Source organism: Pseudoliparis swirei, chromosome 9 (genome assembly GCF_029220125.1).
Source record: "Pseudoliparis swirei isolate HS2019 ecotype Mariana Trench chromosome 9, NWPU_hadal_v1, whole genome shotgun sequence".
In the NCBI taxonomy this organism is placed as follows: domain Eukaryota; kingdom Metazoa; phylum Chordata; class Actinopteri; order Perciformes; family Liparidae; genus Pseudoliparis; species Pseudoliparis swirei.
Genome location: NC_079396.1, coordinates 5,170,897 through 5,196,948, shown reverse-complemented (window position 1 = coordinate 5,196,948; position 26,052 = coordinate 5,170,897). Strand labels below are relative to the sequence as shown.

Here is a 26,052-nt window from a genome sequence, read left to right as displayed (position 1 = left end):
GTTTCCACACAGTGAAAAGGTTTGTTGGTTGCTGTTTTTATTATTTAGTGCAAAGGGAAGAAAACATGAGGCGACATGTTGAGTCGTCCTCCGGACTGCTTGTCGACTGTAGTGACGGGAGCGCACTGACTGAACAAATAGGAAATTTAGACCGGAAATTCAATGATTTGTCATTCAAAATAAAAGTTAAATTTCGATGGAGAAAATAATCCAATAAATATCTTTAAAAACAAGAAAGTCAAAACAATATGACACACTAAATGCCGTGTTTCCAGAATGAATTAGTCTCGGTAACGTTTTCTTTAGACGTCATTTTTTTATATAATGTATTAATTATGAATGAAGGCAAAAGCAGAATGAAAATATAATCATACTTCGTCATAAGAGATGAGTATAATCAGTTTTTACAGGATGCATATTACTTTAATGCTTTTTTTACTCCCACACAGCAAACTCCCAACGGGCATTATTTTGAAAACCCATCACGGAACTGAGCTGCAGGTTGTAAATGGTCTTGTCTCGCGCTTTGAGCAGTGTTGTTGCTTTACCTCCCGAACAAGTGACAGCTTTACAAGAGGAAGGAGGATAACTTTTTTTCTTTCTGCCCCAAGCTTTCGCCTCATTCCCTTCATTATGGAGGCTCGAGCACATTTCTACCGCGAGGAGATCAACAGCACGGTGTGGGAGGTCCCGGAGAAATACACACGGCTTAAACAGATAGGGACCGGGGCGTACGGCACGGTGTGGTGAGTGTCGTCTACCTTACGCGGTGGGAAGTGTGCGCGCGTGTGTGTGTGTGTGTGTGTGCGCGTGTGTGTGCGTGTGTGCGTGTGTGCGTGCGTGTGCGTGTCGTAGTTGAAACGGACTGCGCACGAGTGCGCTGTGGGCCCCGGGGTTTCCACCCTGTCGTGAGTGAGCGTTAGCCCACACACACACAAACACACACGCGCACACACACACACACACTGTCGATTCGTTACTAAGTTATAAAGCCCGATACTTTTGTCGCGCACCCTCAGCCCGGAGCGCGTGACGCGACATTTTCAAACGTATATGTATCGGTTCAATAACAGAGGATATGTATGTTTTGGAAACGTCAATATTAAAGATGGCTACTTTCCACTTTAATTTCTTCGTGCAGTGACACGCAAAAGGTAAAAGGTACAGGGTCACGTTGAGGGAGGGAGGCCACAGAAGCAGATGACATGCATGTTGGATGACACCTACGCACGCGCATTTGTACACCACATATATATGCTCAGACTCACGCACAAACACACACACATATGCAATATGTGTATATATATATATACACATATTGCATATCGTTTGTTTACACGTAGTAAAAAGCATAGCACAGTAATAAATAACATGTCAGGGATGCACATAAATACAGGTGTCAAAGGCCTTGGGGACACACACATGTTGTTTTCATCACTCAACATTATTGATGTACAGGTAGGCTACTGTATGTTACAGGCAGTGTTTAGTGTGTGGGTCAACTGATGCTGCAGTTTGGTGATATAATTGTTTTACATTGTATTTGTGATTGTATGTGCATTGTGATTTATGAGTGATCTATCGTGCTACAAAGACACTTGGATCCATAGCCTACACTCTGGGTCGTAGCCAGGATTTAAAATCACCATCAAGTGTTTACTTCTATTAATTATTTGTACTGCGACATTTGAGCTCATACAGAAAGCACTGCATTATTGCTGTGAGGCCACAATCGGTCTCTGCGCTGTTATTGATCCCATTAAGCAATACATGTGTTATATGTAGGTTTATAGGTTATATAAAAACTCAAAAAAGGTTAAAGATCCACCATAGTGGACTTCTGGTGCTTCTGTTGTTAGAGCTGCATATCATGCGCCAGTTGCTGTTACCAGGGTTTCAAGCATTAGCGTGGGAGTGATGGTCTTTTAAAGCTGAAAATGTCTGACCTTTAAAAAGAAGCACCGTCTGAAGAACTCGGATCAAGTCACCACCATTATCTGCAATTTTAAGGCACTTGAAAACACGGAGGAAAAGAACAAATTAATAAACAGAAACGTAGCAGTTTCACAACTACTGTACGTGTGAGATGCACTGTATCTACTGCGGAGGCTCGTCTGGCAAAGGATGAGCCGCTGCGCGTTAAACTGGCGTTCATATCCGACGTTGGGGCGGCAGCGTTGTCATGCGTGTTGGTGGATGTGCCTCCAAATAGCCGAACAAGCCTGTCCTCCCACAATGTGGGATCACTGCAGACATACTGTGCGTATCGCCGGTAGCCAAACATTTACGTGTTCATGCTCAATAAAAAACAACAACCACTCCGGACCTCCGTCCGAGACAATTCTGCTGTTGCAGGAAATCGTTTGCCTCCTTCGCGGGAGTGAAATCTCAAAATAGACCGTCCTGTCATTTCCATGCCGCTCCTCTGACTTCAAAAGAGGGAAATCACAGTGATACGGGAAGGCAGACTCTTGAGTGCAAAGCTCATGATTTTTTTTTCTTCTTCTCAATTATTCAATGCAGCTCCGCGATGCATGGTGAAGAAAAAGTGGCCATCAAGAAGCTCCACAGGCCCTTCCAGTCAGAGATCTTCGCCAAGAGGGCCTACAGAGAGCTCCGCCTGCTCAAACACATGAAGCATGAAAACGTGAGAAGAATAAACCTGACTCTCTCTTTTTTTTTTTGGGCCTTTCAAGAGTCAATCCTTACGATTTCAGCCCTTTGATGACTAAGAATTTCTAATCGAGGAGAAAATGTAGGGTTAAGTTTATTTGCACCAGTCCAGTGTGGACCCTGTATTCACCCCAAAGTCAGCTGGGGTTGGCTGAAGTGACCCTGTGACCCTGAACAGGATAAGTGGCTACAGATAATGGATTGATGGAATTGAATTATGCAACCGTAGAGACAACAACTGATAACCCACTGCTTATTTGAAGCCTTCACCTAAATACTATTAACATTGCACAAAATTAGAGAATACAAGATGAATATTTATAAAATAATATGACTACATAATATTGATGGCATGCGTTTTCAAGAGCACAAGGGTGTGTGGCAACCAAGGGGTCGAGGAGGCAACGTTTTCCATTAAAACGGGAGACTCGAGAGGCAGGTGGTACGAAACAAAAGAAAGGGTCTTTTAATAAAGAGGTGTAGAGGGGAAAGGGACGGGGTCATATTCTAACTAAAGACTCCCTCCCTCGGGCCGCCAGCCTTCTCAGAGCAGAATAAGAGAGATGAGTCTTTTCAATTACCTCCTGTTCGGCGCCGCTTGTCTCCAGAAGATCTTCTCCCCATCTCGTCTCCCCTTCTCGTCTCCCCGGCTCGTCTCCCCATCTCGTCTCCCCATCTCGTCTCCCCATCTCGTCTTCCCATCTCGTCTCCCCGGCTCGTCTCCCCATCTCGTCTTCCCATCTCGTCTTCCCGTCTCGTCTCACCGTCTCGTCTCCCCATCTCGTCTTCCCATCTCGTCTCCCCGTCTCGTCTTCCCATCTCGTCTCACCGTCTCGTCTCCCCATCTCGTCTCCCCATCTCGTCTCCCCATCTCGTCTTCCCATCTCGTCTCACCGTCTCGTCTCCCCATCTCGTCTTCCCATCTCGTCTCCCCATCTCGTCTTCCCATCTCGTCTCCCCATCTCGTCTTCCCGTCTCGTCTCCCCATCTCGTCTTCCCATCTCGTCTCCCCATCTCGTCTTCCCATCTCGTCTCACCGTCTCGTCTCCCCATCTCGTCTCCCCATCTGCCTCCCTGCTGTCTTCCGTCTCGTCCTCACCGCCTCGTCTCCCGGCTCGTCTCCCATCTCGTCTTCCTGCCTGCCTCACCGCCTCGTCTCCCCATCTCGTCTTCCCATCTCGCCTCCCCATCTCGTCTCCCTGCCTCGTCTTCCCATCTCGCCTCCCGCCTGCCTCCCCATCTCGTCTCCCCATCTCGTCTCCCCGTCTCGTCTTCCCATCTCGTCTCACCGTCTCGTCTCCCCATCTCGTCTTCCCGTCTCGTCTCACCATCTCGTCTCCCCGGCTCGTCTCCCCGTCTCGTCTTCCCGTCTCGTCTCACCGTCTCGTCTCCCCATCTCTTCTCCCCATCTCGTCTCCCCGGCTCGTCTCCCCGGCTCGTCTCCCGAGCTCGTCTTGACACTTTAAATAGCGTTATAATTGTTGCATTTTTGATGCAATGACATCCTGTAAATACTTCAGCTCCTCACATCTCATGTTTCATCCCAACCAGGTGATAGGACTACTCAATGTGTTTTCACCTGCCATGACCCTCGACGAGATCCAGGACTTGTGAGTATCTTTTCTCTCATTAGCAAAGCCTCTTTTCAGCCTTTTAGGGGCTTTGGACAAAAAACTGTGGAGACGTATGAAGCAAAAGACAGAATATCTTTAGATTGATTTGATTATAAATGACTACATTTAGTGTGCTGATAAAATGAATACGTTGAACTTCGACTTTTGCAGGCGCAAATTAGGAAGATACTGCAATTAGAGAGTATAGCTTCGGTATTCTACTTCTATACCGTCTACCTGTCTCTTGGACCCCATCCCGACGAGGCTGCTAAAAGACGTTGTACCTTTAATTGGCAGCTCTTTATTAGATATTATTAATTTGTCTTTGATAACAGGCCATGTACTGCATTCCTTCAAAGTAGCTGTCATCAAACCTCTCCTGAAGAAGCCCTCTCTGGATCCAGAGGTGTTGGCTAACTACAGACCGTTCTCTAACCTCCCCTTCCTCTCTAAGATCCTTGAGGAAGTGGTCGCAAATCAGTTATGTGACTTCCTACATCATAATAGTTTATTTGAGAAGTTTTAGTCAGGATTTAGAAAACACCACAGCACCGAGAGAGCACTGGTGAAAATTACAAATGACCTCTTAATGGCAGCAGATAAAGGACTCCTCTCTGTCCTGGTCTTGTTAGACCTTAGTGCTGCATTCGACACCATTGACCATGACATCCTGTTACAGAGACTGGAGCAGTCGATTGGCATTTCAGGCACCGCACTGAGTTGGTTTAAATCCTATTTATCAGATCGATCTCAGTTTGTATTTGTAAACGATGACGCCTCGATAACCACCAACGTTAATCACGGAGTTCCACAAGGTTCTGTGCTTGGACCAATTTTATTTACCTATTACATGCTTCCTTTGGGCAATATTATCAGGAAACACTCCATAAACTTTCATTGTTATGCAGATGGTACTCGATTATATCTATCGATCAAACCAGAGGAGACCAACCAACTCAGTAAAATTCAAGCATGTCTTAAAGACATAAAAACATGGATGACCTGCAACTTCTTGATGTTAAACTCAAACAAAACTGACGTTATTTTACTCGGCCCTGAGCACCTCAGAGATCAATTATCTGGTGATGTGGTTTCTGTAGACGGCATTGCCCTAGCATCCAACACCACTGTAAAGAATCTCAGCGTTATCTTTGATCAGGACTTGTCCTTTAACTCCCACGTAAAGCAAATCTCAAGGACTGCATTGTTCCATCTATGTAGCATTTAAAAATCTGGCACATCTTGTCTCAAAATGTTGCAGAAAAACTGTTTCACACATTTGTTACTGCTAGACTAGATTACTGCAACTCCTTATTATCAGGCTGCTCTAATAAGTCTCTTAGGTCCCTCCCGTTAATCCAGAATGCTGCAGCTCGTGTTCTCACTAAAACTAAGAAAATACATCACATTACTCCTGTAATAGCTGCTCTGCACTGGCTCCCCGTAACATCAAGAATCACATTTATAATTCATCTCCTAACCTACAAAGCCTTGATTGGTGATGCTCCATCATATCTTAAGGAGTTTGTAGTACCATATTGCCCCACTCTACTTGTGGTTCCTAGCGTCTTAAAAACTAGGATGGGTGCCAGAGCCTTCAGTTTTGAAGCTCCTCTTTTATGGAACCAGCCTGAATTGAATATAGTGAAGGTTGTATAAACGTAAGTGTTATCTAAACATACACAAAGCACCAAAGCTCCTTAATCAACATGTAAAAACTCCAGGATTACAGCATTAACAGGGCGTGGAGAAAGAAACAGCACGCAGCAAAGGAAAAGCCTTTTCTTGGGTATTCTTCGTGATCTTGACTGATTGAAGCTTGTTTAATGTTTGGCATTTTCATAAGAGGTAACTATACTGCCCATGTCTTTCCATTCATTCCCCTTGCTCACTCGACCTAATCTCTTTTTCCCAGTTACTTGGTCATGCCTTACATGTTCACTGACCTGTCGAAGGTGCGAGGTCATCTCACGGAAGACAAAGTCCGGTTTCTCGTCTACCAGATGCTCTGTGGACTCAGGGTGAGTCGACCTTTCAGAAACGTACGCTGTTATCGGCGAGCATCGTGAGAAGATTGGGTCAACGTTTTTGGTGACTCATCAAAAACTTGAACCTGAATGCGTTCCAAAGTAATCGCGGCGCACAGATTCATGCCGGATTCATCCTGTTTTAAACATATGCTCCAATTTGTTTGGAGAATTGTCTGCACTTGCACACACACGCATAATGAAGGGAGCAGGGAGACCTTTTGTATCTAACAGTTAAAGAATAGAGAGGTACTGAAAACTATTTAAAAATGGAAAAAACAATGGTATGCACTAAGATAAACTATATACTATATACTATATATAAAGTGTAATAATACATTTAAGCTATAATAGACAGTTGTCAGGTGAACAAAAAGTGCAAATATGTCTAGTAATATAACTACAATGTAAACAGGTATTATAAAAACACACAATATACCATATATAAATATATATATGTATAATTAAATGCCAGATACCATGCATTTTGGATGTTACTGCAATAAAAGCGCCTGCTTCCCGCTCTGTCTCCCTCCTCCTGCAGTACATTCACAAGGCCGGAATCATCCACAGGGTAAGCACAAATGTCAATGTAGATATTTAGGATAAGGCATATTCTGTATATATAAATAAATGGTTTATCCTGAGAGAATGTTTTGGTCTGCGATGAGGGCTATTATTAAGAAATTGTAACATGTGCAGTGGTCTGTTTGGGAGATAATTTGGGGCTCAGATGGCACACATGCACATGTTTGCGGTACTAAATCCATGGGAATGTTGATTGGAGTCATCATTGTTATTGAGTCAGATCAAACCCTGCCCCAACAGGTAGGATGAGTTCACTCGCTGATGTTTGACTGCAAGTCTAGAGATGTTAGGCCACACCCTTCACTACTGCCAAGTGGGTGGGTGTTGTCTGGGGAAAGTAATGTTAGATCAATACAGCACATTCATGTCTCCTAATAGTAGATTTACAAACACACTCATTTCAGTTTTGATCCTCACAGATTTGTTAACATCTGTGTGTTGTGGATGAGCTGCAAAAATGACAAAAATATGATCAATCGCACAATTCCGTCGGCGTTGGCCTGCCATTCCTCTCGTACTCGCCGCACAGTTAAGGTGTTATCAACACTCAATAAGAGTGCCACACTTATCACACATTGTGTCACAGTATTTTATGGCTGACCCTGCAGAAATGCGTCAGTGAGTCGAATGAGCGGCACACAGTCGAGTCTCGCCATTCGAATCCCTGAGTCACGATAAACCTCAGGAACTACAAGCAGTGTTGATACTGCACAGCACAGAAAAGTTCATTTGCTGTTAATCACGATGTGTAATAAGTAACTAACACTCGGCTCCTTTTCTTTTACAGGATCTAAAGCCCGGAAACTTGGCTGTAAACCAGGACTGTGAACTGAAGGTTCGTATTTCAAAGCATTACAAACATGACTAACCTGATATGATTGGGAGCAACAAAGTAATAGGAATCAGCAGGTACAAAGAGAAGAGATCAGATAGTAGATAGTATTAAATAACAAAAAGAAACACATAGGGAACAGGATAGAAATTTACCAAAACGTTTTTGTTACTAGGCAGATGATTCTGATCGGAATGTCAGGAAATATGTTTTAAGATATTGCTTTTGATGGATGAGAATATCTTAAAATATTGGAACCAGTATGACCGATATGAGTCTATATGTTCATTAAAGCTGCAGTTGTTATCTTTTATGAACACAACAATATCCTGGCAAAAGCACATGGGGATAAATAATCCCAGTTTGCTTAGTTTTTGGTCTGGTCACAAGTTACCTCATATTACAGGTAAAAGGCACACTAGAATATGTTTTTCAGGGCACAGTAGAATCTTGCAAATGCCATTTCGGAAAACTAAAAGGAGGATGAGGAACCTGCTTTTTTTTTTTTTTTTACAGATTATTTATCTCATGTACTACTTTCATTTTGAGCAAATGTGACAAAAAAGATGCTTCTTCTTTTTTTTTTACTCAAATTTGAATGCACATGTGTACATCCGTATGTGTACAGATTGTAAAGCACTTAATTTCTGATGATGGGCTATATCAAATAAACTGAATTGAACATGTAAAATTGAGAGGATTAAAAAAAAATCAGTTAGCTTTACATCTGTCGTGTCCAGGGTTCAAGTTCCTGGTTGTGATTCCTGTCTTTGCTGCCGGTGCAGATCCTGGACTTCGGGCTGGCTCGCGGTACCGACGCTGAGATGACCGGCTATGTGGTGACCCGTTGGTACCGGGCACCTGAGGTCATTCTGAACTGGAGGCACTACACCCAGACTGGCAAGACAATCGTCGCCGTTACACATTCTGACCCCTGACCTCGCTGTCGTCTCAGTACTAAGTTGGCCGGTCGGTGCCGTCACTGTCTCCCATGTGAAAACATCTCCAGTTACGAGGGTTTCTTTCTTCAGCAGATGCTTGTACGAGACTTTATGACTCAGCAGGTTTTTTAGTTTTTTAATCCCTCCGTTCGTGCGTGACACGCACTTAAAGTTTCACTGGTTTCATTTCGGCTATACTGGGTTTTTTTTCTTCTCCCACTTAATCTGCTAGCATGACAAAGATGTGCTGTCACTGCAATTCAACTGACTTTCTCAAGATGTATGTATGCTTCTTTAGGAGGCAGTGGGGTTTTTCACTCTGTAAAAATGGCAGCTCCAGAATTGGATGTAGCACAGAGAGCAACTCTAGCAGGTTCATACCCTCCGTGGGATTGTGTCACTCGACAAGTATTCCCCAACATAAACAGCACACTAGTAAAGAGGAACTTTGCTCTGGCATATAAATGCCACCTTCCCCATTTGCACTGTACCGAGCTGAAGTTAAATCACTCTGTGACATGTTTTGCTTTCTGGGTTTCTCACTCGTGTTTTCTTCTTCTTTGTTTCTTCCAGTGGACATCTGGTCTGTGGGCTGCATCATGGCAGAAATGATCAACGGAAAAACCCTTTTCAAAGGGAGAGATTGTATCCTTTCCACCGGGCCATTCGAAGCCTGCGTAAAGATAATGAATATGTTTCAGTGTGTAGAAAAACGGAAATGTACAAACCATTTCCTAAATGACATTGCATCAAAGTTTTAATGGAACTTCATTAAATCAATGTAATAATAAAAGCCATTTTATTCGAAAGGGACAGTTCTGTGAGAGGCACGATAAATCAGGTGCGGAATGGAACACAAAAGGTAATCACAATATTTATTACATGCAGCAAAAACACGTTTCCTCAGGCAGCAGTCAATGCAGCTGCTGCTGCTGCACTATATTACATACTTTAGATTCACTTTTTATGTCCCTTTTTTGCACTTCAGGCACTTTGATTATTTATAGCAGGGATTCCCAAAGTGTGGTGCGCGCACCCCTGGGGGTGCGCGAGCTGTCTCTAGGGGGTGCGCGAGAGGAAAAATGTAATGGCGGTCTAATGGTGTAATAATTAATATTAAACATTCTCAGGGCTCTCAAGTGTCACGCATTGAGCGTGAGACTCAGTGGCGTCCCTCGGCTAAAAAACCCGGGGCTAAAGCCCCGTATGTTTTTTAATTAGCCCCGAATGTTAATTTCCAAAAAAAAAAAAAAAAAGATTTGGCACACAAGTGGTTAACACCTCCAGGTTGCACGTGACGTCATTCACCCAAAACAGCGGAGTCAGACTGGCAGCAGGCGCACGTAACAACAAGCTTCTGTCTGAGAGTGTTTTTATGTCTACAAATTTCGCTGCTTCACCCCCCCCCCGTCAACAACTCTTCTCGGAGCAAAAAAAAAAAAAGTGTGGGGGATTGGGGGTGCGTGAACCCGGTCGGGATGTAGAAGGTGGTGCGTGGCCTAAAAAGTTTGGGAACCCCTGATTTATAGCATCTAGTCGCAAATAAAGCTGTCACTTGTGGCTTTTTGAGTTCCCTTTATTAATCTGTTTTATGGCCCTGCATGGAAACCCTACTTTCCACTTTCTTATTGAACCACCAGAACAAACCAAGTTTAAAAAACAAAACAAAATCCTTGATTGTTACCGTAACCAGACATGGACCAGCTGACTCAGATCATGAAAGTGACTGGAGTACCTGGACCAGAGTTCATACAGAAGCTGGACAGCCAAGAGGTAGGTCTATACATATATATACAGGACTGTCTCAGAAAATTAGAATATTTTGATAAAGTTCTTTATTTTCTGTAATGCAATTAAAAAAACAAAAATGTCATGCATTCTGGATTCATTACAAATCAACTGAAATATTGCAAGCCTTTTATTTTTTTTATATTGCTGATTATGGCTTACAGCTTAAGAAAACTCTAAAATCCTATCTCATAAAATTTTAATATTTCCTCAGACCAAGTAAAAAAAAGATTTATAACAGCTGAGTGTTTGTCAAGGCTCAGGAAACCCTTGCAGGTGTTTCGAGTTAATTAGACAATTCAAGTGATTTGTTTAATACCCTACTAGTATACTTTTTCATGATATTCTAATATTTAGAGATAGGATATTTGAGTTTTCTTAAGCTGTAAGCCATAATCAGCAATATTAAAAGAATAAAAGGCATGCAATATTTCAGTTGATTTGTAATGAATCCAGAATGCATGACATTTTTGTTTTTTTAATTGCATTACAGAAAATAAAGAACTTTATCAAAATATTCTAATTTTCTGAGACAGTCCTGTATATATACAACTGATATGCTGCTCGTGTTCATGACCTTTTAAAGCTGACAAAATAGATTAATGCCAAGTATTAATTGTTTGGTGGAAGTGAAAATGCCTTACCTCCCCAAAATTATTTGGATCACGGTGCACTAAATCCTTCACTGAAACTCGTGAAAATAATATGAACAAGTACCGCCAGTGGACACTCAGAGGTTGCAATATTATTTATGTCCATCCAAGATTCAGTACAAATGTGAACTTTGTCCTGAGGGTGGCACTAGATGAAAAGCACCGAGAAGGAAGGAGGGATGGAAAATACAGTTATTTAAAGAAATATTAATTTGATCAAAGTTATTTACCTATTCAGTAATGTTTTTGTTCCATTAAAAAACGGTGGCAAGTTGGTGTCTATTAGTATCACATTAAAATAAAACACACATATGGAATGCAGTGCCATTTGCACCAATCTGAAAAAATGTATCTCTTACCTAGAAAGACTTTAGCTCAGTGTTACTGTCAGTTTAATGTATTTCCTTTTAGCAACGCACAAAGCACAGAACCAAATTGGTCCATAATGTATTTCAACTTGTGTGTGTGTTTAGGTTATAGCGTGCTACCCACAGTTTTTTGTATCAGTGGTAATTAATGTAATCTCTAGGTCATGAACAGAGAGGACAATGAAATAACTTTGATTTGCATTATATCTGGTCAAATTTTTTATTTTGATGCCTAATTTAATTTGTATTTTATCTTTAAACACAGGCCAAAAATTACATTACGGCCCTTCCTCGCTATCCCAGAAAAGACTTCTCAACAATGTTCCCCAGAGCCAGTGCAAAGGGTGAGTGAAGCAACAGCCTTTTTCTTGAGCTCGACCAGTCCACAGAGATTTGACCTTGTTATCACACTTGAGACACATTTAGTACAAGCACAGTCTTTTACTCCGGTTCATTCTTTTTTTGTACCGCTGACCGTTTGCAGGTATCGACCTGCTGGAGAAGATGCTGGTTCTAGACGGAGACGAGAGACCCACAGCAGAACTGGCTCTGGAGCACCCGTATTTCGACAGACTAAGAGACCTGGACGACTCACCTGAGCCTGAACCATACGATGACCGCTATGACAACGCCACATTGAGCCTGGATGAGTGGAAACGTAAGCAAAAAAACACAAAAAGTCGTAATATAATGAATGTTTTTGGATTTGAGTCATGTATCTCTATAGTGTATAGATCTGACAGAAACTATATGTCATAGTATCATCTATGGTCACCTTTTACAACCTTTTTCGAAAAGTTAGACTTTCTAAAAACAATTCCTGTGTGGTTGTATAATAAATCTTGAAACAGAAGTAATCAGGTTTTCTCATAGTGGACACAGCAAACATTGGAACTTATCATTCTTTTCAAATGGTTGAAGTGGCCAAGTGTTTACCATGTTGGCCATGTTGAATGACTTATAACTACACAGACATCGTGTTGCAGGGCTTCTGTAAATGCGGTAATTAATAATTAATGTTACGATGTAATGCACCTTTAATGGCTTTTTTTGGAATTATTATTGGAGTTGTGGAAAAGCAACATAAGCAGAAAACAAATGTGTGTTGCCCCTTCTGCCCAAAGGGTTATGTTTTAGAGAGGTGAGAAGATTTGTGCCGTTCCCACGACGGGACTCTAAGAGGAAAAACGACCTGACTATGTGTCCGTGACCCGATGGATGACTACCGATACCCCGACCTCCGCAGCATATTGCCAATGGTGCCCTTGTATATTCCAACCATGGATTCGCTCTGTTTCTTTTATCTTGGACTGTGAGGAATGTTTCCGTCAAAAAAATTCTTTTGTGCAATTGTTCCCTAAGTATGGATTGCTCTTCATGTTACACTTTCCCTATCCGTATAGTGTCTTGCAAATGCGTTGTGGACAAGAATCACAGAGTTTACTGTAACATTTACTGTAATGTGGTTTTTCAATTAAACAATCAGACGAGATTTGTGCAAAGTTCTGTTTCTGCAGCAAATAGCAAATGTTGCTGCCCAAGAAAAAATCTGACTTAACACATAGTCAAATAGAATCTCTTGTCAGGAAATGCAATCTTGAGGTAAAAATGTAATCTTTATATCATCAAATTTAAATGAAATTATCATCAAGGGAAAAAGTCTTAAGATTTGCCAGTGAATGCCATGAAAACCACAACAGAATAGCACTTACTGTGTGAATGTCTCATCTGTATCAAGTGTCCGCTGCAATCTGTGACCGTGACGCTAAAAGTAACTAGTTGATTTATTCATGTCTCTGCTTGTATCACTTTGTGGTTCCATACTTCACAACTTTAAAGTCTGATTGATATGCTGTATAGATCATAACTTTTTACGCCCCAACTCTTGTGGATCTTAGCAGCCTTTGAAAATGTACTTGACTGAGCTGCTACATTTAGAGGCTGCTATAAGTTTTTTCTGTTTTTAATTCATTGTGCCATCTATTTGCACTTGAGTAGGTGAGGGTGTGCATGTGTGTAAATTGAAAGAATAAAAACATTTCATGAGCAAAATGTGAGCACACATGTTTAGTGCACATGGGGTGACTAATAGGTGTACAGTTTCCACTCCACGTGTAGTTTAAAGTTAAAATTGGCTGAATTGGATTAAAAATGACACATTTAGAACGCATAAAGCTGTACTAAGATCAATGCAGGTTGTTGTCATTGGCCCTGTTGAGTAGCTTGCGCGCGAAAATCACGACGTGATGACGTCAATGGGGCGTGTTAAACGTATCAAACTGCTGCTGTCAAGGTAACGTTAGTCCACAGGCTACTGTAATAGCGGAAGTGAGTAAATTCGTCGTCAAAATAAAACAATACATAAGTACGTAAACATAAGAAGAATGACAACTAATTTTGCATGGCTTTATGATTTATCAAAACTGAAAACCAAGCGAACCATTCTTTCAATTAAGTTATTTAAGAATGCCCCAGGAGGAAATATACGACTTGTAAGTCTATTCAGGATGTTCTCATTTAAAGACAAACCAGACCGCTGAAATCAACAAACACTGAAGGCGATATTCCCTGTAAGTGTATGGAATAGATCAAACACATCAATAAAAAGTGTTACAACAGGACATGTTGATAGAGGAGGGAAAAATACAATTTATTTCTGAGTCGTATTAAATGTGACGCGTTGAAAACAATTTATTTTGAAACGCGTATCCGGAAGTTCTATGTTTTTTTTCTCGGGCTAGTATCGATTTAGCACATTCTCAGGACTCCAAAGTGCCAGCTAGCCGGAGGATGCTAGTATTCCTCCTTCTACAACATTTAATCGACAATAAGCTGTTTCTCGGCTTATTAATGCAACAATATTCCTCGTGTTCTCAGTAAACCTTCGGGGTTGACTGTTTGCCTTCCAAACGCCTTGTAAAAAAAAAACGGAAGCGGTATAAAATAGAGAAATATACCGGCTGTGCCAGAAAACTGTAGCTGGCTGGTAGTTAGCTGTTAGCTTCGAGAGTACAGCAAGTAACGCGGCTGACTCGGCAACCATTACTGTAGGCAACCATTGCTGCAGGCAACCATTGCTGGAGAAGCGGCTCCAGACTGTCGGCTGTCGAGCTACCTGTGTCAAGTCAGTTGTCATAATAGGTAAGATGACTTAAGTTTGCTTCGTACTGTTTTTTTTAATTATAGAGCGACTCATTACTTTTTATGAATTATTAATATGGCAACATGTTCTGCACCTTGTCAACGTTTAAATATAAGAAGGCAGCTGAAGTTAGTTCTGCCTATCTTTTTAAGTTAGCAGGTTAGCTCGTGATATCTGTAACGTTAACTAAGTTAGCTAACTATACTTTTATGTCAGAATAAAAGTACTGTCACGACGCTGGGCCTTTCTCATCCCGTTTGACAAGAGTAGAACGTGAAGCACCTCTTTAACATTCACTTACAGAACTATACATTATATTGAATCCGAAGAAAAGCTTTTAGTTGTGTTTAAAACTGTAAATATGGCTGACATTTTACTCCTGAAATAAGGGCACTGAGCTGGTTTCCTCGAAGCTGATTGGTTCTGGAGTGGATCAGTCACGCCGTACTGGAAGCTGATTGGCTGTCGGCTCGCACTGATAGTAGTTGCCATATAATCGAGAGATAATGTCGTTTTTCTGACCGTGTGTTTATTGACCGTGTGGAGTCACCGTCATTCTCACAGTTGGTTACGTCAGCTGTCAGTACATTGGTGAACGCATTTACCTCATTAGGTTGAGTAAATTATAGTTTGGCGAGCTGAGCTGTGTGTAGGAATGTTAACACCACAGGTGATGGTGACCTGCCAAATAACACTGCATTTAAATGCAGTGCACAGACAGGGATGCACTGACTGACTAAATAAAGCATCTTAAGACCTTAGTTTTATTGCATTGTTACAGTAAAGGAATTAGATTGAGAAGACATTAGGCTGTCCAATGCTTGCTAGATAAGAATAGAAGATTACTACACAATCAAGATAACATAAGCCAACAATATCAACAAAATACGATCGCAAGAGTGGTATTATATGGCATAACATTTTAACAATTCACTCTATGACCAAAAAAGTATTATGCTTGTGTATATTTATTATTATTTACACTCTACAAGAATAATTTCTTATATTATTGTATTTCCTTGTCGTCACAACAGGAGGTCAAGTGTGACGTGGTCTATGAGGAAGCCACGTCGAAAAAGCCAGGTGGCCACAGGGGATGGAGCTGATGTCAGGAAGTCCAATGGGACGGCCGGCGGGCGTAGAGGTGCCCGCCATCGATCCCTATCCCCTTACAGCCTCAAAGCGTCTCCAAGCAGAGAAACCCTGTCTTACTCCCAGGCCCAGAAGGTGGTCGAGGTGGAACTGGATGGTAGGCTTCATCGCATTTCTATTCTGGAACCCTTGGCGGTCATTACTGAGGATGAGATGATGGCTCAGGACATTATTGAGTGTAACAGCAACAAGGAGAACAGTGAGCAGACATCACCTCCCACCAGCAGCACCAAAACGGTTCGCAAACCCATCACACCCCGGGGCCGCAGGAAAGACTCTAAATGCCCCTCTGTCAAGTCGCCACCGCCTTCCAAGAACCACTGCCCCAATTCTCACCCACCATCCCCTGAAAAGTTTAACGAATCACACCATCAGCACATGACCCTACCTGAACCTAAGTTCCACGTGTTGGAGACCTTCACGCCGGTCGAGGCGCCTCCTCTGCCCACGGCGTATTACCGTTACATTGAGCGGTTAGCCGAGGAGCAGGAAGATGAGGCTGAATACGACATGGATGACGAGGACACCGCCTGGCTGGAGATGGTCAATGCCGGCCGGACGACAGAGGGTTACTCGGCGGTCACGCCAGACTACTTTGAGCTGCTGGTCGACCGGATGGAGGAGGAGGCGTACCGGGAAGCCCGCAGCCGGGCGCCCTCTCAGAGCGCTATTGACGACGATGCCTTCTGCTGCGTGTGCCTGGATGACGAGTGCCTCAACAGCAATGTCATCCTCTTCTGCGACTCCTGCAACCTGGCCGTCCATCAGGAGTGTTACGGGGTCCCCTACATCCCCGAGGGCCAGTGGCTGTGCCGCTGCTGCCTTCAGTCCCCTCAGAAGCCAGTCGACTGTGTCCTATGTCCGAACCGCGGCGGCGCTTTCAAACAAACGAGCGACGGCCTCTGGGCACATGTGGTCTGTGCCATCTGGATCCCGGAGGTCTGCTTCGCCAACACAGTGTTTCTGGAACCAGTGGAAGGGGTCACGAACATCCCGCCGGCACGCTGGAAACTGACTTGCTACCTGTGCAAGCAGAAGGGCCGCGGCGCATCGATCCAGTGCCACAAGGCCAACTGTTACACCGCGTTCCACGTCACGTGTGCTCAGCGCGCCGGCCTGTTCATGAAGATCGATCCCGTGCGAGAGACGACCGTCAACGGGACGACGTTCTCTGTTAAAAAGACGGCGTTCTGCGAGGCCCATTCGCCACCGGGACAAGAGGCCGTTTCAGATGACGGTGAAGGGCGAGTGGTGGGCAGCAGAGGGAGGGCGAGCAGAGGGCGGAGCGCCTACACAGAGGGCCCGAGAACACCGAAAAAAGGCCGGAAGTCTGAAGACGATGCCAAGTCGGATAAAAAGAAAGGGAAGAAGGGCTCCGAGTCGACAGAACAACACACCGCTTCACCACAAGTGACAGTGCCTCAGATACCCACAAGCAGGTTAGACCGTCTTTCATTTTGAATGTAATAAAATGCTGCGCGTCTGTATGTTTTTACCAATATAAATAAGTGTACAATGTCAGGTGGAAATTCCTGGACCAATGTTAGTTCCGTTGAGACCAGCCTGCATCTATCTCCGTTGTACAGGCTGAACATCATCTGCAAAGGAATCCTCTTTCAGAGAAAAAAACCGTTCATACATCGGCTGCATAATTACTGGTTACTGAAGCGTCAGTCGAGGAACGGCGTGCCGCTGGTCCGGCATCTGCTCTCTAGCGTCCATATCCAAAGGACTACCGAACCGGTCTGGGTAAGAAACCGTTCCAGTCTTAGCTCTTTGACTCGTGGTGTTTTCTGGTGAGAACACATTTTGTGAAGTTATTTAGCCGCTGTCTCCCAAACGATTTGAAGAAATTATCGATTGCCTCAATTGAGTGCTGACCCATTGAAAGATGTTTTGTACTTTGTAGCCCGAGGTGGACGAGAAGGTTTCTGCCGCAAGAGAAGCGCTGAGATATTGGCAGAAGCTGCGGCATGGTCTGGAGAAAGTGCGGCTTTTGGTGGAGCTCATCCGCAAGAGGGAGAAACTCAAACGAGAGCAGGTGATGTACGCGGGACGCATCTCGCATGCTTACAAAGAGTGGCGACTTACTGCATTTCACTGTCAAGCTTTAAACTTCTTCCTTTACCCTTTTGATATTATGAAGATCAATGTACAGACGACTACGGTTATTATCATTGTTGATTATTCTGTAAGTCATTTTTTTTCACAATCAATTTGTCTTTTGATCTTTAAAATAAAAATGCTCAGTATTTCCCAAAGCTCACAATATCTTGTTTAGTCCACAACTCAAACGTATTCTATTTACTGTCGTGAGGTGTAAAGCGAGCCCAGAATGTTCACCTTTAAGAAGCCGAAATAAAAGATTTTTATTTTAAAAAGACGAAATTCATAAAAGAAATGACTCACTGATTAATCAATTAGCTAAATTATTTTGGGTTAATTTTGTAGGTTCTACAGAATGCAGTCTTTCCAATCTGAAGTGTTGAGGATCCAAAGAATATAAATGATAGGTCTTTCAAATTGTAGTCACACTTTTCTTTGCCTGTCCTATAGAGAGTATGTGTTTCTCTTTTATACGTGATACAATCCCTTTACTATAACTGAGTGGTAAAACAACACCAACAGGTGGCTGCTATGAATGGACGGAGCTTTGTGGCAGATGGTGGTCGGGGGGGGGGGGACAGATACCCCTTTCTAAAGAAACGGCCATCAATTATACAGATGATGAGCTGGACTGCCTGTGGATGTTAAAATCTTCTGAATTTGCAAAATAGTCTGGTTGGCCGAGGATATCTTTTATAGAAATCTTTGGATTTGATGAAGTTTCTTTTGAAAAACACGGTTAGGTAACATTTCCGCTCACCAGTGTCGTTTCCCCGCGGCTCCTCTTCCCTTTGGCCTCTCGGAAGTCTGCAAAATGTTTCTTTCTGAAATGTGTGTGTTGACGTCACATGAACATCCTCTGACGACTGCAGGTCAAAGTTCACCAGGAGGTTCTGGAGATGAAGTTGACCCCAGTGTTGGTGCTGCTCCGCTCCACTCTGGACCAACTACAGGAGAAGGACACGGCCCAGATCTTTGAAGAGCCGGTCGACATCAAAGAGGTGCGAGACTTCACTGTTACAACCCCACTTCAGAGACCAGATGTTTGCAACCGGGTTGTATAGAGTCGTTAAGTGGTGCCTGTTGGTGCCAGAAGGGTCTCCCCCCCCCCCCCTTCCCACACACACACACTTTTGATCGTATTTAAATGATATTCTCGGTGTCCCTTGAGTCGATCTTGGGAATCTTGAAAGTAAATGTAAATACCCTATAGGTCGACGTAGAGGCAAGTCTGAGGGGCAAATCAGGGGTGTAGCAAAATTCTGAACGTGACATCGTTGCAATTATTTAGAAAACAGGCTTCATAGTTACTGAATTCACCAATTCACTTGATCCCAAAATGATCGGGTTAGAGTTAACAGCCCCCAAAGTTTCTAGGTACCTTTTTACTTTGTGTCAAAGAACCAAATTTTCTTAAAGCTTGTAATCTTTTTCAGTGATCATTTAACTGAAAGAGGTTCATGTCCATCTAAGCTGTCAGAGTCCCCCCCCCCCCCCCCCTATATATAACTTTTTTTCTATCCGTCCAGTTTGTTTGCGTTTGAATTGCCTATATGTGTCTGGTCCTCCATGAACTTTTAGAGTTCTGTTGTCTGGCCCTCAGGTCCCCGACTACCTGGAGTTCATCAGCCAGCCCATGGACTTCTCCACGATGCGCGCGAAGCTGGAGGGTCACGTCTACCACTCGGTGGCTGACCTGGAGACCGACTTCAACCTGATGGTGTCCAACTGCCTCCTCTACAACGACAAGGACACGGTCTTCCACCGGTTGGCGCTGCGTCTGAGAGACTTGGGGGGCGCCGTGCTGCGCCATTCGCAACGCCAAGCCACCAACACCGGCCTGGACCTGAGCACTGGCATGCACCTCTCGGAGTCGCCGCAGAAACGAGACTTTTACAGCTGCACCTGGGAGGACGGTAAGTCAAAACGGGGGTACGCGACAGGAAATGTGACCACACGCATCTGTTTTACTCTAGATACGGGTCTGTGTGTAACCTTCTTATGAGTAAATGTTTCTGTACTATTTTTAAGAAACCTTTTACCAATACTTTTTTATTATTCCTACTCAACGATGATACGTTAATACACCGCCTCTCAAATTTGATTAAATGCAATGGAAATAGATGTGCTATTCTTTATTATGGACATGAATAAAAGGGAGTTATATTTGGGAGTACCTAAATAGAAATTATAAATAATAAAAAGATGAAACATCTTGATGAATTGAAGCAAACCGGGGGGGGGGGGTCTATATCCCAAAACATCCGTTTTCAAATTCTAAAGACTTGGATTTAACATAAATTTGAATCCAAGTCTCATTTAACCCATCCATCTTCGCTCAAAATCTTATAAAACACTTCGGAATAACTTCCAGACGCACACTGAGTAGCTTTTCTTAGAACCAAATGACACGTCTCCAGAAATGTCTCCAGTTTGTCTAAATATGGGATGCGGATGCTTTTCTTTTTCTCTGAATATGTCTAAAAATCAGCGACACGGCAGAATAGTGTGGCCACCACCAGTTAATGAGGTGGTTGCATGCCTTACTTTGCATAATGCTCTCGTTTGTGTATCGTGGATTCTGACACTATCTTCTGGGAAGTGATGGATTTGAATGAGGTATGATATTTGGCAGGAGAGGGAGGGCCATTATATATTCAACTGGGTCATCATTTCAGAATTAGTTTTGGATCTGTGTTTGAGTTTCTCTGACTCTTCTATCCACTATTGTGTTGCTAGTTAAGCCACCTCATACTGATGATGTAACTAGGTAGCTCAATAAACTGCAGTATAGTGTGTCTGTGGACAGAGTACAGGGCAAACTGAAGTGCTGACAGACTCGACCTCTGGCGGTTCTGAGTTGGTTCATGATCAATAAATTTGACTGGGCTCTGCTCTCTTTTTTTTCTTTTCTTTTTTTTTAGAAGAAAGACGGGATCTAATTTCTCGTTTGTGCGGCGCATTAGTTGCTCTTCAGCTAATCTGTCAGTTAAAAACATATCAGTATCAAACTCCAATGTTTTTTTGTACTTTCGTGGAACATGCCCGTCCGCCTCGGCCTGACCCCTCCGCCTTGCGTCCAGTTGACAGTGTGCTGGATCCAGACAACCGGCTCCACATGACGGTGGAGGAGCAGCTGAAGGAGCTGTTGGAGAAGATGGACTTTGTCTCCTCCATGCGATGCAGCGGCGCCCGGACCCGACGCATCCGCCTGCTTCGCCGCGAGATCAACAGCATCCGCTACAGGCAGGGCCAGCACCACCGCTCCAGCCTCCACAACGGACACCTGAATGACGACGACGACGAGGAGGAAGAGGAGGAAGATGACGACAAAGGTGCCAAGGCCGACCGCGGCCTGTCGACCTCGGACAAAGGTGGGGGATGAAAGCACTTGACGTTTAAAACAGTGTGACATTGCCTGCATGAACCTTTTTTCTTTTTCTTTTTCTGAAAGCCTCTTTATTTTCAATGAGACCAGTTGTGAACATGAGCTAACGGAACATTGTCCTCAGGTAATTGAGCCAGGGTCCCCCCCCACGCACCAACCCCAACCACCCCACTGTCTCCAGTCTAGTAAGTAGGGTCCCACAGAGTCTCGTTAGCCATGGCTGCCTCACAACTCCTCTCTCCCAGTGCACTCTGTGTCTGCACCTCTTCTCTGCATCACTCTCATGGACTCACCACTCTCCATTGGCCACGTACAGTCATGCCATGTCATCCCACGTCTGACTCCAGGCTAGTCCAGGCTCTTGCTACCGCAGAGGTGACCAGCTGAGTCCTAAAGATACTGTCATGTTGCTGGCGTCCAGTTGTGAGAGCAAAGTTATCGATTCACTCGTCTCTGTAAGGTCCTCCGTAACTCTAGAATACCTCAACTCCCTTTGAGCCGGTTAAACTGAGTGAGATGGGACCATTCTGAAGTGACACAGCATATTCCAGTGTGAATACGACACCGCCGCATCACACGACATGCTCAATGGACATTCACTTGAAATGCATGCTGACGGAAAATTAAATAAAACTTTCTCTCTCTCTCTTCCAGATGAACTCAAATCCACTTCGCCCCCGACACTGGAGCTGACCGGGCCGGCCCCTCCTCCGCGACACGCCGACGCCCCCCTGGAACCTCCCACGCTGCGGCCAATCACAGGGGCGCCCCGGTCCCCCAGCTGGGTCTGCAAGCGCCTGAAGATGGACGGCGACCTCCCGGACCTCAGCGCGGAGAACATGAATTGCACTAAAGCACGGGAGCCGCCGCCGCCGCCCCCCATTTTGCACAGCGAAGGACAGGCGGTGGCCAACGGCCTGTCGGAGCTCGGCCCCCCGCGGCCCACCCCCGGGGGAGTTGGACGACGGACCTCCGTATTGTTCAAAAAGGCGAAGAATGGAGCCAAGCTGTTCAGAGAGAGGGACAAACCTTTGCTGAGCGGAAAGGAGCAGCAGGACAACGGTTCCGGCGACGCCCCGACGGCACCCAGCTCCGCAGCCAGCACCCCGTCCTCGACACCTTTATCCACTCCGTCTAAGACCCCGCAGAAAAGTCCCGGACCCCCCACCCTCAATGATCAGTGGACCCCCAGTCGATACATGTGCTCAGACAGTGAGCTGGACAAGATGCCACATCATACACTGGAAAGTGGTGAGAGGCTTTATGTTGTTGCTTACATTAGTTCACGATGCTCTACACTGAGCCTGAGAACTGACGACCTGTGGCACAGAAGACCATCAGTGGGATGTGTCCACATGGGGGAAATATAATCGTGCTTTAAATCCATAGAAGAGCTGTCTTCAATTTGTCTTTATCCATATATTTTTTTGTATCCATCATGTTAGCATCCCCTTCTTCTCATTCTTTATTGTGAGGAGTCAATACTGTTCACTGATCACGGATCAGCACTTGTTTTCAACCCTCCTATTACCTTTGGGGTCAATTTGACCCCATTCAAGGTTTAACGTCTCTAAAAAATGATTGACATCATTTTCTTTTCATATTTCATGACTTTTCAAAATGTATTGGACAACTGGGAAAATGTAAAATTCACATGATAGGTTTTCAATGTCCTGTACAATTTGACCCCAGGCTGTTTTTCATTGTGTAAAACATATAAGAACTAGAACGGGCACTCGGTAGAGCGCATATCACAAGATTGGGCATTGAATTATGAACATGTTGGCATTAGTTGCATGCCAATTGGATAACAATTGACCGTGCTATGGTAAAAAGAAGATTTTGACCTATCCTTGACCTTGGCCTTTGACCCGATCGATCCCAAAATCTAATCAAATGGTCCCCGGATAATAACCAATCATCCCACCAAATTTCATGCGATTCGGTTTAAAACTTTTTTTGTTTCGCGAATAACACGCATACAAATAAATAAATACACGCCGATCAAAACATAACCTTCCGCATTTTCAATGCAAAGGTAAATATCAACTTTTTTATTTATTTAAAGGGCAATTTAGGTCGCCAACAAACAAACATAAAGTACCTGACACTTAAACTTGGGAAACAATATTATTTCTAAAAATTTGCGTCTTCTGAGATTGTTCTCATTTTTTGCTTTTCAGGCCTGACCAACGGCTTCGACAAGCACAAAGACGGCGGGTCCGACTCCGGATACAGCCCGTGTCCGGTCCTGCACAAAGAAATGTAAGACGCGGTGCAGCCGTGGTTGTTTTGGTTGCGATGTGTTCACGCGTGGCGACACGTTGACGGTGACACTGTTGTCTTCCAGGAGCTCGCCGCCCAAACGAAGCCTCGGGAAACCAGCTCTTTCCAAAGTTCCCTTTCTGGAGATCGTCAATGGAGACTCTGATTATGCTGGTATGATTGTTTTGTTAAACGCGTGTTTATTTCATCAGCCGAGTTTCGTTCCGCTGTGTACCGTCAGTATCCTCTTTTCTCTCGGCGTCGGGGACATTTTGCAGTTCAAAACGCAGCACTGACTTCCTCATTGGAAACCGTGTCACCACCTGTTTCTGTTTTGCAGGCATCGGACGTCTAATGTCTGTGGACGGGACGGCGCTGGAGGCCCTAGCGCTCGTGTGGGCCAAGTGTCGGGGATATCCCTCCTTCCCTGCTCTGGTAAGCCCGTATTCTTTTTAAACGTTCACGACGCGTCATCTCATACGAGCCGTCAACAGATGGCGTAGCTCCCTTTGGATACTTGTCGGCAGTTTTCACCAAACTCACTAGATTCGAGTGAGCGAGTTTCAGCGTGATGTAAAACCACATCTGGATCTGAATGAGGAGCTTCCTGGGACCAGAGGCGCGTGAGAGGGAGCAGCACTAGAAACGGACCTGACGGATCTTCTTGACTGTTGGTTCCAGATCATCGACCCGGAGATGCCAGAGGAGGGCATGCTGCACAACGGGGTCCCCATCCCTGTCCCGCCCAAAGAGGTGCTCTGTCTGGGGGAGCAGAGGCAGGAGGAGGCCAATGAGAGGCTCTACCTGGTGCTCTTCTTTGACAACAAGCGGACATGGTGAGGGGCACACGCCTATATGTATGCGTGTTTGTATATATGTATGTATGTATATGCGTGTGTGTGTATATATTATACAATATTATTTATATTATATATATATATATATTACACAATATTATTTATATTTTATATATATAGATATATATTATACACTATTATTTATATTTTATATATTTTAATATATATATTACACAATATTATTTATATTTTATATATATATATATTTTAATATATAAATAGATATATATTATTTATATTTTATATATTTTTATATATATGTATTGTAACATTTTATATATATAATATATATTTTTATATATATATATATAATATATACATACATACCATGAGGTCAAGCTGCTACGGAATATAAGACAACGCTCATTATTTTTTGCCTTTTTCTTTACATTTCCCCTTGGGGATGAATGAAGTATGTGAATATATATATATATAATTATTTATTGATGCAAATGGTTCTAAGCAGTGTCTGTGTCTCTGGAACTGCAGGCAGTGGCTCCCACGGGACAAAGTGACCGCCTTGGGTGTCGACGACACGGCGGACAAGCTGCGCATCATGGAGGGTCGCAAGTCCAGCGTCCGCAAGTCTGTCCAGGTGGCGTACGACCGCGCCATGATCCACCAGAGCCGAGTCAGCCACAGCCACGGCTTTGTCGCCTCCAACTACCTGTAGAGGGCGCTGGCGAGCCCCCCCCCCCCCCCCCACTGTCAACTATGCATCTCTGTTTTGGTCTTAAAGCTGCAGGTGGTCCTACAGCCAGTGGAATAATAACTGAGTCCTGGACTGTAGTACCTTCCTAAACCACTAGTGTCTGAGCTCTCGATAAAGTTACACGGTGCGGTCGGTGAGCATTAAATCCCACGTTCAGAGGGATGTGTCGAGGTCCACGCTGACTGGATGTGAACCGGTGTGTCTGGATCAAATGTTAACGCTACTGCCGCGGAATCAAACTGTCCGAAAAGAGATTCGACGTACGAATGGATCGCTGCCATCTTTTATACCATAGCTTTTTTGCATTTTAATCTTTTACAAAGACTCTTGTATATTATAACGGCACACTTTGTGTACATATGTTTATTATCAAAACCCAGTGTCATTTAATGTTGCCGTTTAAAAAAAAATGCATATTTCAATCAACCCTCAAGGGGCTAAGCGAGGCTGTGTATATTTGTGAAGATGAAATAATTCCTGACTTGCTGCTGTGTACTTGACTTGTCTTTGATGTCATGTGTGTGTGCGTGCGTGCATTCAGAACTTACAATTCAATGAGCCAATTCTTTATATTTGAATTCTCTTTTTGATACAGAGAGAAATAATTTATTTATGGGATACAGAACTATAGAAATAAAGTTATATTGGTGAAAGCCGGTGTTATTTAAATGACCTTTTAAAAAAAAAGAACTTGCAGATGACATATTTAGCAGATAAAGTTCACGTTTGGTTTGGTGGTAATTTTTCCAACCGCCATGGCTCACTGTTGACCCACAGAATCTCCTATTTATTGTCAAGAGTCACATTTTATCAAATGGAAAAATACACCTTTTATAAGCTTGTAATACATACATATTTTACCTGCTAACCAAATATTTTTGTCAAAACAAGTGTTTCCACATTTTGGGAAAAAATCAATGCTCTATTAAAAATCTTTTGGGATACTT

The 26,052-nt window shown here is 43.7% G+C and overlaps 2 protein-coding genes across 2 annotated transcripts; both read left to right on the top strand.

Annotated features, from left to right (window-relative positions):
• The first annotated feature begins 493 nt into the window (after window positions 1-493).
• mapk13 (mitogen-activated protein kinase 13) lies at window positions 494-12,975 on the top strand. The gene is made up of 12 exons (XM_056422991.1): window positions 494-746; window positions 2,524-2,647; window positions 4,225-4,283; window positions 6,202-6,307; window positions 6,858-6,887; window positions 7,689-7,736; window positions 8,519-8,633; window positions 9,248-9,319; window positions 10,368-10,447; window positions 11,749-11,827; window positions 11,968-12,141; window positions 12,608-12,975. The coding sequence occupies exons 1-12, from the start codon at window positions 634-636 to the stop codon at window positions 12,691-12,693; spliced, it is 1,086 nt and encodes a 361-aa protein (XP_056278966.1). The 5' UTR covers window positions 494-633; the 3' UTR covers window positions 12,694-12,975.
• A 1,319-nt stretch (window positions 12,976-14,294) lies between these two features.
• On the top strand, window positions 14,295-26,052 carry brpf3b (bromodomain and PHD finger containing, 3b). The gene is made up of 13 exons (XM_056423303.1): window positions 14,295-14,624; window positions 15,660-17,216; window positions 17,364-17,526; window positions 17,687-17,818; window positions 18,756-18,884; window positions 19,487-19,799; window positions 20,967-21,257; window positions 21,926-22,522; window positions 23,455-23,536; window positions 23,622-23,710; window positions 23,877-23,971; window positions 24,218-24,372; window positions 24,883-26,052. The coding sequence occupies exons 2-13, from the start codon at window positions 15,682-15,684 to the stop codon at window positions 25,064-25,066; spliced, it is 3,765 nt and encodes a 1,254-aa protein (XP_056279278.1). The 5' UTR covers window positions 14,295-14,624; window positions 15,660-15,681; the 3' UTR covers window positions 25,067-26,052.

Excerpts from the sequence above, each read along its gene's own strand:
- mapk13 (XM_056422991.1), top strand. The coding sequence starts at position 634 with ATGGAGGCTCGAGCACATTTCTACCGCGAGGAGATCAACAGCACGGTG. Across the intron at positions 4,284-6,201 it reads CTCGACGAGATCCAGGACTT|TTACTTGGTCATGCCTTACA; the intron begins GTGAGTATCTTT and ends TCTTTTTCCCAG. Across the intron at positions 8,634-9,247 it reads GAGGCACTACACCCAGACTG|TGGACATCTGGTCTGTGGGC; the intron begins GCAAGACAATCG and ends TGTTTCTTCCAG.
- brpf3b (XM_056423303.1), top strand. The coding sequence starts at position 15,682 with ATGAGGAAGCCACGTCGAAAAAGCCAGGTGGCCACAGGGGATGGAGCT. Across the intron at positions 21,258-21,925 it reads CCTGTCGACCTCGGACAAAG|ATGAACTCAAATCCACTTCG; the intron begins GTGGGGGATGAA and ends TCTCTCTTCCAG. Across the intron at positions 24,373-24,882 it reads TTTGACAACAAGCGGACATG|GCAGTGGCTCCCACGGGACA; the intron begins GTGAGGGGCACA and ends CTGGAACTGCAG.